The following is a 13,779-nucleotide window of genomic DNA, read 5'->3' on the forward strand; positions in this document are numbered from 1 at the left end:
TGAAGTGTGGATCATAGTTTAACAGATCCATTCTTTAAATTTGCTAATCCTAAAAAAAATAAATTGTTTCTCACTTAAGTGCTGAACTTTGATATGGTTATAAATTCTGTGTTATTTTGGGGATTAATGAAGTAATATAGTAATATAGAAGTGTTGCTAAAACTCTCATTGCTTGCATAACTGATTTACTAAATTTTTAGCTGGATGCACAGATTCATGATGAATGCAAAAAACCCTACATTGTTTTCCTACTCTTCTCCACACCTCATCACACTCAAAACATAGGTCAATATAATTGATGTTACTTGCTCATGTAAGACCTGACACTACTTAGTATTCTTGTCTCTCCTTCACTTGAGTGGAAGATTAGATGCAAAACTGAGAGTATTGGCTTCTGCCCAATATTAATCTGTAGTGCAACTTTATGCAGTTCTAAGACATCAGTGCAAGAAAAACTGTGATATAAAAGATGTGGGAATGTTTGGGATGTTCAGGTTTGCAATTGCAGTGTTAATGTTTTTGTAGGGCCATTTCTTGTAGGGCCATTTCTCATTTTCTCATTTCTCTTTTTTTGTAGGGCCATTGCAGTGTTAATGTTTTTGTAGGGCCATTTCTGTTACTAACAGTAAATTGTGCTGCATTTTAGGTTGAGTGCTATGACTATGATGGTGATGGGTCTCATGACCTCATAGGAAGCTTTCAAACGACAATGTCAAAACTGAAGGAAGCATCTCGGTCATCACCTGTAAGTGTTATGTAGTCTAAGCTGCCTGTGTGTTCTTGATAAGCTGTTTTACTCATATTGGAGCAAAACTTAGGTCCCCTGATTTGCAGGTATCAAAGTTGTGTTAGGCTACACCATAACAATGCTATTGTAGTTGAGGCTGAATCAGCATTTACAATTTACATCTATTTTCCTAGGGTTAATGTGTTGGTTACAGTTTTTATTATTATGCATCTACATGCCCAACCATCAGTACAAACAAATTTCACTAATCATAAAAATACAGAAATTAAAAAAAAATAGATTGTCAAAAGACAGAATGTAGCACAAATTAACTGCAGGTAAAAGACCAGAGCTTGTAGTATTTTTTTCAAGTTTTACTTAATCCTTTATTTTAAAAGTGTAGCACTTATTAACTATTGCGCATACTTTAGTGAATATGAGAAAATTCATTATTTATGCCACTGCACAAAAATCCAGCTGTGTTACACTAGGTGGCTTTTCTCTAAAGCAATATTTCCCTTTCTGATCTTACAAACTATAACAGTTTCCAAACGTTTCAATGGGCAGGGTTTACACGTAGAAGACAAAAGTTGGCATAGCAAACTTAACATAAAACTATTTGTTTTATCAAATAATTTGTATGTTATCAAGATACTTTACCATATATTCCTTTAGTTCTGTAAAACCTCCAGAACTGTTTCTGCATTAAAAATACTGGGATCTATATACAAGAGTGTATATTTGTACTTTTCTAATATTTTGAGAGCTAATAATAATAATAATAATAATAGTAATTCCAGCCACAGCTGCTGGAAACACTGATGCTTTGTTTGAATTGCCATGTCTCTACCAAAAGGAAAGTTCTTAGCAGAATCCTCAGAGGGAAAATGCTACAGAATTTCTTGGTTAGTTTGTTTGAAATACAGTTAAAACAAATGTATTTGTAACCTTTTGGGTAAGAGAAGATTTCTGTCTTCAGAATGTGCTGGGTTTTTTCCTTGCTGATGTTGGGCAGGCTGGGTTTAATTATGCTGGATTATGAAGTGAACTGCATTTTAAATACAAGCGCAAAGTATCAGTCCTAAAGTAAAGGCTTATTAAATTTGTTGCATAAATGATACTGTAATATTTTTCTTGTATTTGTTTGCATTTATACAGGTTGAATTTGAGTGCATCAATGAAAAGAAAAGACAGAAGAAAAAGAACTATAAAAACTCTGGCATTGTGAGCGTTAAGCATTGTGAGGTCAGTAATCTGGTATGATTCTGTTTTTAAGTGTTCAGGCATAACAACTCTCATTTAGTATATCTTCACCTTCAAACTGTAAGAAAATTTAAAATGTCTGAAAGTTCCAGGCACAGTAAATATTTAAGGGATTCTGGTTCATATAAGGAGACAAACTGTGAGCTGAATCATATCTGTCCTCACCTGTCCCTTCACTTTCTCTTGAAGAGAAAGGCTGCATAGCAATTTGTAAAGTCAGTCCTGAAGCATGCATTTCCCAACTCACTGTTTTATTGAGAAGTAAAATTGTGTAATTATCATAATGTGTTATTTTAGAAATGAAGGTCCTTTTGGAGCTGCTTTGGTGTCTGCCTGTAGTTTTATTAAAGGCTGATTCTGATGCACTGAGTGTATGGCAGCACATGTTGCACTGGGTGCAGCGGGTGGGTGGGATAGCTATAGGGCAAAACTGGTGCTTTTTATAGGTAGAGATAACAAATCTGGAACCTCAGAAACTGCTGCAATAACACTTACTGGTTTTTTTCCCATTGAAAAACCAAAGTTTCTATCTTGAATTTTTAGATCATTGTAGAATGCACATTCCTTGATTACATCATGGGTGGGTGTCAGCTGAATTTCACAGTAAGTTAAATCATTTATATGAAGTACCTTTTGAGTTTGGAACAAACTTAAGTATAGAATTGATTGCCTGTGCTCTTTATTTGATTTTTTGTTTTCTTTTTAAATTTGTTGTTGACTTTTTATTGTGTAGTGTGCAGCAGGAATCCATTTTACCAAAGTGCTTCTAGTCTGTTTAGAAAATAATAGTCTTTACTTCTGGCAAAAGGTCGGTCTGTCTTCTTTACTTCTGAACCTCTGGTTATGTTTATTCGTAACTATAGCTAAGTTGTGTGGATGGAGACCAAGGAGAAATTTACAATTCTTTGAAAACGTCATCCAGAGGTCATTATATGGTCAGGACCCCTAAGTTATGTAATTTGTGAACCAAATGCAATACAAATAACAGTAAGACATCTTCACTTGAGTAATATGGTTCATCACCAAAGTGAAGAAGACCTGTTAAAGTCAGAGAAAGAACTCTCTGGGTTTCTGTGGAGCCTGGTTAATTGTACTTCTGAGAGGAAAAGTGTGTGTGGCAGGATACAGAATAAAATTAATTTAACAGCTTCTGAAGAGCTGCTGTGAATAGTAAGTGAAAGTAAACACTGTCAAAACCTGACCCCTGCCCAGAGAAGCTGTAGATGCCACATCTCTGGAAGTGTTCAAATCCAGGTTGGCTGGGGCTTTGAGCAACCTGGTCTTGTGAAAGCTGTCCCTGCCCACGGCAGAGGGACTGGAACTAGGTGATTTTTAAGGCCTTTTCCAAGCCAAACCATTCTGTGATTCAGATGAAAGTAATCTTGGCCCTTCTGGAGAGATGCAGATCTTTTGAGGGTTTTGTAGTGGCATTGTTTTAAGAGTGTTAATATTCCAAGAAACCTGCATCCAAGTATTGTGCCTGTTAGATTTATAGATGTGCTGTTTACAACTCTTTCGTGATTGTCATCTTGGCTTTGCCAGAGATAAGAAGCATAATTTTACCTCTTAGCACCAATCAGATGTAAATACTGCATTTGACAGGTGGGGATAGATTTTACAGGCTCCAATGGAGACCCTCGCTCTCCGGACTCTCTGCATTACCTCAGCCCTAATGGAGTTAATGAATACCTAACAGCCATTTGGTCTGTCGGGATGGTCGTTCAGGATTATGATACGTAAGTGTTAGATTTTTACTTGGATTGCTTTTTTTAGGTATGTGTAGACTTTTGTGGTAGTTTTTTAAACCAGTGTTAAAGGTGCCTGCAGATACATTGGAATGAAACTTCTGAGCTAAAATAATCACTGGACCATCATATAATTACATGTATGAAGTTGTTTTTACTGCAGACAAGCAGGACTTTTCATGATCTAAAGAGCAGCATTGATTTAAATAAATGCTTGCATACTTGTCAGTTTGGTGCTAAAAACTAGCTTTGGTCCTTGAAATAATTGCAGTGGGGAAGTTCCATTTAATTTTGCTTCTTAATAGCGTTTTTAATGATGAAAAGCAGTACTGATAACTAAACTTACTGAACTATGGCGGATTTGAGAGGAAGGCACTGACTTTGTTTTCTTCAAAATTTCTTTTTTAGAGATAAGATGTTTCCAGCCTTTGGATTTGGTGCACAAATCCCGCCTTCGTATCAGGTAATGGAATGTGTAAATGCACTACCTAAGACAGCTGAAAGCACTTACTTCAGGAGGAGATTGTATATACAGTCCTGACTATGTCTTCTGTGTCTTTACAGGTGTCTCATGAGTTCCCAATAAATTTTAACCCATCAAACCCATTCTGTAATGGTGAGTCTTAAAAAAGTAACGTCAGACCTAGAGAGTAAAATGCCTGAGGTGGAGGGATAAAGACACATGAAAAGTAAATTGAAGCATGTTGTTCTAATTAAATAATTACTTTAATCCTGTAGAAGGAAGCATTTTGTAACCAATTTCTTCTGTAATGATTTGTGAAAGTGGTTTAAATAGCCGGGGCATGGGGCTGGGAACAGTTCTCTTGTGTTGTCAAGCCACTTTATTGTACTTTGCTGCTGGTGTGGAGTTGTCTGTTTAAGTGTGGTGCTGCTAATGCCAGTTCAGTGTGGCCTCTCTGATCACACACCAACCACCACAAGTTGTCAGGTGAAGAGAATTGCTGTAATTCAATTCGACACCCTGAAGTATTTGGCCTTTCAGTTCAGACAAAGTCAGTCATGTTATGCATGTGCCTTAAACAGTGGTGAAGCTGAAAGGCTCCATTGTTCCTGAGTAATTTTTTCCACCATGGTCAGTTTCAAGTCTTTGCATCATCACTTCAAGTAACTGATTTATACAGCTTTAGGAAAATCAAGTGCTTCAAAATATCCTAATTTTAATATGAAAACATGAATATGATCTATTTCTGTTCTCTAGGGATCCAAGGCATTGTTGATGCATATCGAGCCTGTCTTCCTCAAGTGAGGTTATATGGACCAACAAATTTTTCTCCAATTATAAATCATGTGGCAAGATTTGCTGCTGCATCTACTCAACAGCAAACAGCATCTGTAAGTTCTTTATGGTACTCTGTGTGTTTTTCTTACTTTTTTATTTTCCTTCTGGTTTATAAATACTATTTTTCTCTTTTAAATTTGTAAGTGTACTTGTTTGACAGTTGGCCCTTTACCTTGTGAATAAGCGTTTGTTACCCTTAAACAAGATAAGAAGTAACTGGTTTTTTGCAGCCCTCTCATCAGTTAACTACATAAGCTCGTCAGATATGAAATAGAAACTTAAAAATGCACACTACCATTATGGTATCTTCTGTTCAAAGCTCTCTCAGTACTATGCAGGTATTGAAGCCTAATTAAAGCCTTTACATATAAGAGAGTGATTTAACCTCAGCTGAGAAAAAAATCAGCTAGACCTTGTTTCACATTAGATAGCTGACAGAATTAACTGGCGTAGTGAAGAAGTGGATAGTATAGCTTCTGACACCTAGGTACCAACACAGATAATTAACTGTACTATAAAGCTTTGGGTGCTGTAAAGGTTGTGCCCTCCTCCATGTTAAAACTGTGTGCATACCATACTAAAAATAGAAAGTCTGAAGACCAAGTCATGAGTATTGAATCATGCAGATAATAATGTATGGCAGTTCAGAAAATCCTAAATCACTGATGATAGCAAATACTTGTGCAAAATCAGAAAATAAAATTAGCTACTTTTGCATGTGAAATTATATAGGGAAACCAGTTTGAAAAAGAGTTATGGATTTTCATATGCCATGAGGCTGGTAAGGTTTTGCCTTGGTAATCTTTCTCTAGTAGCTGTCATATCTGTCTATATCTATCTATATCTATATATATATCAGGAAAGTAGCAAACCTCTTGTTGGTTTTGTTTTTGTTTTTTTTTTTTTTAACTTTTTTTTCTGACTGTGTAGTATGCCTAGCAAGAGATTTATTTTTCCTACCTGAAAGGATGTATAGAAGACAATTTGCTATCTTGACGTTTAATACATATCAGAGTAATTTTGGATTGGCTTTTGATTCTGATGCTGGTTTTTTTTCCAGTATGGAGGAAGTACGAGAAGAGAAAAATAAATCCAATGTGATGTGCTGTCTTGCTGCTGTTGCTTATAGCTTTCTGTGGTCATAACTGCTTTATAGATGTTCTTGCTGAAGTGGGGGAATGGACTAGCAGAAAGCAGGGATAAAAGGTGATACCTGAACAGTCAAGATAAGGGAAGAACAATTATTTGGAGGCAGATAAAGGCAAATGAGAAGGAAAGTACTGAAGAGAGACTTCTAAGAGTACTGGGAGTATCTTTGGAACTTAAATTTCTGCTGTTCAGTAATCATCTCAAATCAACCAAGTGAGGGAAGACTAGAAATTCAAAAAGCGTTAGTAGTTTCCAGACTTTGTACTTCTGGATTGGAGCACCAAAAACAAGCTAGAACAGAAGCTAAGATGCCAACTTTTAGAAGTCCTGACAGAATAGTGGAAGCAATTTAGGTGGTGCTTTAATAAATTACTTATGTACTACAAAGTAGTCTCAGACACCTTGGTAATTAACTTCATGAAGCAGCTTGAAAACACAATTAAAGGAATTTGGAAATGGATGTGTTTTTCCATGCTAGAAGGTGTGATTTAGGATTTTTGTACTACTATGAAGGTAATAAAGGGTAGTGTTTCATAAAGCTACCGATAGACCAGAAAGGAAACAAATACAAGTTTCACGGATATTACCATTCCAAAACCTCAATAAACTGCCTTCTACCCCAGAACAAATAATGGGAAAATCGGTTAACTGTTGGTTTGTCTGGGGTTTTTGGAGAAAAGAAGGGTGATACCATTGGGGTTTTGGATGTTGGCTGTCTAATGATGAGTTCTTTTAAAAGATTATATTGTCTTGAAGCTTCTTCAGACTGTACAGATGAAATCTGACTACAAATTAGATATTTGATTGTAAAATTCAGTCAGCACATTGAACATGCAAAAGTGACACTATGTAGTCTGCGTGTGTGTTTTTCTAAGTGTACATGCCAAAATGTTTGCTATTTCTTTGTCATAACATGGTGTTCATTGATTTGACAGCAATATTTTATTCTTCTGATCATAACGGATGGTGTGATAACAGACCTCGATCAAACTCGAACTGCCATCGTTAATGCTTCCAAATTGCCCATGTCCATTATCATTGTTGGTGTTGGAGGAGCAGACTTTGATGCTATGGAATTTCTTGATGGTGATGATGGAGTTCTTAGGTCCTCGACAGGAGAACCAGCTGTCAGAGACATTGTCCAGTTTGTGCCATTCAGGAAGTTCCAGAATGTAAGTAATCTTACTGATAATGCTTCATAAATATTGTAGAGGTGTGCTGGGCTTGCTGGGATGTCCTACACCTAGGCCTAAGCTTTTGTAGTGTCTCCAAGCTGCATTCTGAGACAAGTCTTCATCGAGTGTTAAAAAAACCCCAAAAATCCAAAAGTTTCTGATTCCAGCATTGCTTTTCTGACTAGTTGCTGCAGCTGAATGACTTTTGTAAAATTCTCTTAGACTTGGTTAAACAAATGGATGTGTTTTTCATTCATGAGGAAGAACTTACTATGGTTTTGTTCTGAGGGTAATTTTTCTTTTTATTGTGGATGCCCATTTGTGAATATGGATTAGTCTCACAATTTAGTGCAGTATTATAACTCAAGGCTAAGTCATAATCAAGGAGGCCATAATCAGTAGAAACTCTGTGTGGCCACAGTAGTGGTGATAGTTTTCATAAAAGTAAAAATACCAAATAAAGGTGGTGAAAGAATGAAGTACTGATAATTTTTTAATTTCTTTGAAACCCAATGAAGTACGTGTAGACTATCAGAAGTCAGCTTTAAGTGTCATATTGTTGGAAAGAGTTGACTTAAATAAAACCCTCCAAAATTCCCTCAGAATGGGCAAGTTCAGTGTTTTTATTTGCATCCTAATATATTCTAATTTTGTTTCAGATCTTAATATTGACTTGTTAATAATACTCCTCGCAACTTCTTATTTTGCTTTTGTATTTTTGTTTTTACTTTTGGTACAAATTCTTTATTTAATCTCAGAGTAGCTCAGGCAAACTGAAATGAGAAAGAGAGAGCAAAATCAATACAGAATATGCTTATCAAGTAATGCACTTGGATGTAGATTAATTAGGGTCAGTCTTCAGTATATTACATATTCAAATGCTTTCAGTTTCTAGAAAAGAGATGTTTTTTCCCTATGTATACTTAGTCTTAAAGTAAAAACAGTATCTTTGGAAGAGCTGCACCATAGAAATACAGTTGTTGTGGATGAGACTTGGTGCAAAGGATTGCAGATGGTTTAGACCATCCCCTGAGGGGTCATCTTAAGCAGATAGTCAAGTATGTTTAGAAGGCTATAGTCTGATATCTGCACTGTGTATTCCATATGACAAAAGCTATCTTCAGACATGGCAGCCTTTTGTGCACTCAGCTCCCGTTACTTCAGTGGAACAAAACAGCCATATGATTCCTGGTAACAGGAGTGAGAAGGTAAAGCTGACAGGGAAGCTTCCATCTGTCACACAAGGGCATTGTGAAAATCCTCTGCAAAATGTCAGACTTCAAGTTAGCCTTCTGGAAGAGGTGCTTGTTGCTTGCCTTAGAATCCCCCTTAGCAGTTGGTGGAAACTGAAACTTGGTGTTCTTTTTTTATAAGGCTCCCAAAGAAGCTCTAGCTCAGTGTGTCCTGGCAGAAGTGCCTCAGCAAGTGGTGAACTACTTCAGCACCTACAAACTGCAACCTCCTAAGAATCCTGCTGCAAAATGAATGGGCTGAGCAGAGGAGAGACTTTGTGCTTGCTTTACTTCCTATATCTACAGACCTTGGCTCTCAAGATACTTCTGTATACATGTGCACATGCCTCTGTATCGTAACATCTGTTAGCTTTTGCCTACAAATCACTTTGCCAAGTGTGCCTTTTAAGGGCCAAAATTGTAATGGTGTTTATATTTGATGTTGATCTGAGAGATAGTGCTTGCATGGATGCATTTGATTTTGAAAAGTAAGAGTGGAAAAAAAAGTTTCTGTTAAGTCACCTTAACAATATTTTGTTGCAGGTATTTCATATTCAACCAAGTGCCACAGAGTGTAAAGGCCCTCCTTGCACACTTCAGTGCCTTTGGGTAATGCCTGGGATTCAGGGCTGTAGATTCAGAACATAAGCCAAAGAAGTCATTGAAGTATATATTCTTTTACAGTATGCCTTTTCTTAAGGTGGTATGGGAATGTCTAGTGTGAATCAAGGTAAATCTCTATCATTTCAGAAGAATAATACTGACCTTTGAAGCTACTGCTGGAAGATGTGTTCCAATGTGCAGTGTACTGGAAAATGGAAATTGCAGATTTTATTTTGGTAGGGGTTTTGTTTTGGGTTCTCCCACCTTACTCCCACCCCTATAAAACAGTCAGGACTATTGATCTTTAAAGGGCTTTTTGTGAAGTAGGAATTCACTTTTAGTGAATTTTTAGTTAAAAAGTTTTGTCTGATTTACAACTGCATATTTTAAGGTAAAGGCAGTTCTTCAATGTGCTATGTGTATTTGCTTTTGTCGTATTTTGAATCATGCTGCTTTTCCATGAGCCCAGTAATGAAAAGTGCCTGCTAAAAACCTAGTATTCCCTCCTTTTCTCACTTTAGGAAGACATAAGAAAGTCAAGTCTCTCAAGCCCTTATGCTATAATCATACTGCATTTCTCTAGGGCAAACATTTCCTGGTTTATTTACTTGGGTTGAGTTTTCCCTTCACCTTTTATACCAAATGTAAATCATGTTGTGTTTGCTTAGTGAACAGATGCAAGTTTCGTGTTCCCCAGTTGCATACTGCTTGCTGAGGATCTCTTCTGATCCTGTCACTGTGTGTAACATAAGTGGTTGTAAAGGTCACATTTATCACTTTTGAAATGCCTGTCTGGAGCATTAATTTTGCAGTTTACATTTGAAGTGGTTTATAGTTAGCCATCCAGCTGATCTCATGTGGATGGTCTGACTGTAGTATGTAAGAAATGGGCTAATTCTAAATTTAGCAAGTTGGACATTGAAGATTTCACCAGGTCATAGTGTATGGGACTTTTAGTTGCTGGAGCTGCTTGGTGTGCGTTTGGCTTTTCTTTTTCACATATATAATCCTGTCAAAAGTCTGAATTCATGTTAACATTGATAAATGAAAGATCTGTGTGTTGAGATAATCTTACAGAAGCCATACCAAATGCTTTGTTGACAGTTGACATTTGACAATCAAATAGTCAATCATAAATGGATATATTATCTACACTCCAATTTTCTTGGTAGAAGGGGATCCTAAATACTATCAAGTAGTGAAATACTAAGGAAGAGAGTTTGTTTCATATTAAGCCAAGCTCTTTTTTAAAATGTAATTCATATATTTATGTAAAAAAAAAATCTATAGTCATCTTTTTATTAGCGTAGTGCAAATCTGTTACTACTTTATAAATAAATTACAATGAAGTGTCATATCAGATATGTAACTCAAAATATTAAAATCAAGGAAGTTATTATAATAAACCTAAATTACACTGCTGCAGATTGAGAGTGTATGATTTTGGAAGAGTAAGTTGTTTCACAGCTACCTGCTCCATGTACAGAGATAACTGGATGCAGTATTAATGCTTTGTCTGCATTAATTGAAGTGGATGGTACTACTGATAGGAGTACAGGATACTACTGAAGTTTTTCTCTGAGCTGTCTGCCAAAAATAATAATGCTGCACCTGATTTGTGTAACCAATTGTGTTTTAAGTTGCCATGGAAGTGCATTTAAATGTGTAAGTAGGTATTATACTAAGTATCTGCTGCATGTAAAAGAAAACCTGTTGTTTTGTCTGTATTCTATACATTGAGTTTCTATAGTAGAGACTTCATGATTTCTTACTAGAGAATTGCTCCCATGTTCCTCAAGCTTAAGGAGTTAAATAGGATATCAATGACACCTGTTCTCAATGTGCCCTATTCTTTGTAAATTAAGTGTTTCAGACAGGACAGTGGCAAGAACTGGTATAACTCAGAGGTGTACAGCTAATGCCTTTTGAAAACTTCCAGGGTAGGCTGAAGTGATATTCTGAGTGACGAAATGCAGCAAATTTTGAGTCAAGGGGAAGGGGAGTTACTGTGTTGTTTTGCCTTTTTTTTTTTTTTTTTTAATTTTTACGTCTAAAAAATGCATTAATAGCTTGAGGGTGACAAAGCAAAATATTGTCCAAGTTTTGTGAAGTGAATGTGCTTGTAGGTCACTGGCACCACCTTGTGATAAAAGTGATGTATGGCAGTCTTTGTCAGCGGATGCTTTTTGCCATTTATTGGTCATGATATATACATATGTACAGCAGAGAGCTTACCTGTAACCAGAATTTTGTACTTTTCTATGTATTTCAGTTCTGATGAAGTTAACTGATTTACAATGCCTATACATTAAAATGATCATTTCAGTATACTGTTCTGTTGTGCTTTTGTTTTCAGCATGTTGTGTGTAATGCTAAATTCTGCTTTTGTGATTCCTGTGGTAAGTATGCCACGGATTTATAACAAGTATTATGAGATGAGAGGAAAAATACATTTCCACTTAGTGGTTATGACTTAGTGGTTATGACTTTGCATTTTATTCTTCATAAAACATTTACTTTATACTGGCTTTTAGCAAGAAGATATTCTGAAGTTGTACAGTTTTAGCTGTGACTGTTTCATGCTCTGTGCCACACTGGAGTCATCCCATGCATGCTATTTCATACAATTATTATCAGGTTTTCCAAAACTTTTTTTCCAGAACAATGTCTACATTTTAGGTCGAGGAGCATAGAGATATGGTTATTTGTAGTTTTCAAATACATTATCCTATTCCACTCTTCATTTTCTTTACATTCAAGTGTAGTCAAGTCTGAGGGACTCAACTGGGACACACTGAGAGAGACAGGAGACTGTGTTGCAGTGGAATGAGATGCCACACAGAGCCTGAGACAGCTTTGATACTGGGAATTGCATCTTCTGAATGCACCAGAGTAATTCATTCTGCATCTCCACCAGTCAAGAATCTACAGGTTAGAATTAGTTCCTGAAAGGATTTATTGCATCTTATGTCTTGACCTCTCTTGTGTTGTTCCTTCTGGTAAAAGCCATACAAATAGTTGCAGCTTGGATTTGTGGAACCTTCTTTCTCCTGCAAGCCCTGAAAAGGGAGGAATTGTGGGAAGGGGAAAATATCCCAACAACAGAAATGTAGGACGCTGGAGAAAACCAGATGGATGTTATTTATGTGTGGCCACTGTCTTCTGCACTGATTCTTGCCCTATTTTGTTTTGGGTCTAAGGAACCTGAGAGCTGTGCATAACTTAGTAATCTTGCAGACAGAACTGTCAGACTTCCCTGCAGTCTTGGGCTGTTATGAGCTGTAGCAAAGCAGCAATTTGTGGGAAGCTCTGTCACTGCAGTGAAGCACTTGCTGCAGTCTCAGCCCTTACTTTGTGATTTATGTCAGTGTGTGATTGATGAAGTTAAACATACCCACAGGGAAGACGTTGAAAACTACCTGGTAGCATTTGTGTAGGCAGAAGGGAACCAGTTCTTTTCAATGAGAGTGAGCTTTACTTGTTTATATACAAATGTTAAAATATGGGGAATATTTTTCCCCCTTCCATAATGCTTTGACAATTCCCTCTCAAAAAAAAAGATGTGAAACTATATATTGTAATGAATTCATAGATCATTATAATTCAGAGAAGGCTTCCTTCATGAAACAGTTCTGCAGTATTTCTAATCTTGAGATTTCATTGAGACAACCCTGAATGTGCAATAGATGAATAATTCTGTATGAAACAATTTAAAATGTTCTCCCTCTGTTGTGATGTTCTGTTTTTTTACATATCAAATAACAAGTAGCATACAAATAAAGATGGTTCTGTCCACAAAGCTGTTGAACCTTTACCTCCCTGGTAATGCAGCAGAACTTTCTTTTGAAAGAGATTAGGGTTTTGGTCACATCAGAGGATTTGTTGAATACACAACATAGGGAATTCAGTCATCTAGCTTTTTTTTGGGCAAACTTCCCACTGATTCTGGATAGGCTTCCAGCTTTGCCTGTGATTACAGACGTTGAAAGGCTTTAAAGCCCAGGCCTGCAGAATGCATAGCAAGCAGGGTCATATACAGCCTGCAAAGTGAGTGTTTAATTTTGGCATGGTGCCTTCCTTGGTTGGCTAGTGAGCCAAGGAGCCATGAAGCCTGCCCTTGCCACTTCTTGGCTTGGCCTCTGCATGTTTTTAGTTTACAAAGCTGTTCATCCAGTGGGGTCTGAAAGGGGATTGGGAGAGAGGAGATGCAAACCCATGAAGGAAAAGAAAGTAGTTGGGAGTTCAGCTTAAAACACAGCTTCAATTTTGTACAATACAGCATCTGAGACTGATGAGTTGATGCAGAAGGTTGGTGGTGTGAGAGCTCCTGGCTGGGAGGCTGTACCCTGCAGCTGTGGCTCTCATAAAGGATTTACTGTAGTTCACAAGTGTGATGTAGCTAAGATATGGAAGACACGGGTTTCTCTCTGCACCTTTAGTCAAAGTCTATGATGTAGGTGAACAGTCGGAGCATTGGTTGAAACTTTGCAACGCAGAGCCAGAAAGTGGAAATCCTGCTTTTTATAAAATAGCCTTTATTTTTGAAGTGGCTGGTTTAGACACCAAGATTCTTCAGACAGCCGTA

At 37.0% G+C, this 13,779-nt stretch overlaps 1 protein-coding gene across 6 annotated transcripts in view; it reads left to right on the forward strand.

Annotated features, from left to right (window-relative positions):
- The window catches only part of CPNE3 (copine 3), a 29,089-nt gene extending 17,567 nt beyond the window's left edge, over nt 1-11,522 (forward strand). For all 6 annotated transcript variants that reach the window (XM_085053139.1, XM_085053144.1, XM_085053143.1 and 3 more), the window contains 9 exons: nt 647-745; nt 1,886-1,972; nt 2,534-2,593; nt 3,593-3,726; nt 4,144-4,198; nt 4,300-4,351; nt 4,955-5,088; nt 7,120-7,356; nt 8,734-11,522. In XM_085053139.1, coding sequence (XP_084909265.1) covers nt 647-745; nt 1,886-1,972; nt 2,534-2,593; nt 3,593-3,726; nt 4,144-4,198; nt 4,300-4,351; nt 4,955-5,088; nt 7,120-7,356; nt 8,734-8,844 — 969 coding nt within the window. In that variant the 3' untranslated portion in view covers nt 8,845-11,522. The remainder of the gene's footprint in view (nt 1-646; nt 746-1,885; nt 1,973-2,533; nt 2,594-3,592; nt 3,727-4,143; nt 4,199-4,299; nt 4,352-4,954; nt 5,089-7,119; nt 7,357-8,733) is intronic.
- The last annotated feature ends 2,257 nt before the right edge of the window (nt 11,523-13,779 follow it).

The sequence above is a fragment of the Lichenostomus cassidix genome, chromosome 2, assembly GCF_008360975.1.
Source record: "Lichenostomus cassidix isolate B80296 chromosome 2, HeHo_3.0, whole genome shotgun sequence".
Taxonomy (NCBI): domain Eukaryota; kingdom Metazoa; phylum Chordata; class Aves; order Passeriformes; family Meliphagidae; genus Lichenostomus; species Lichenostomus cassidix.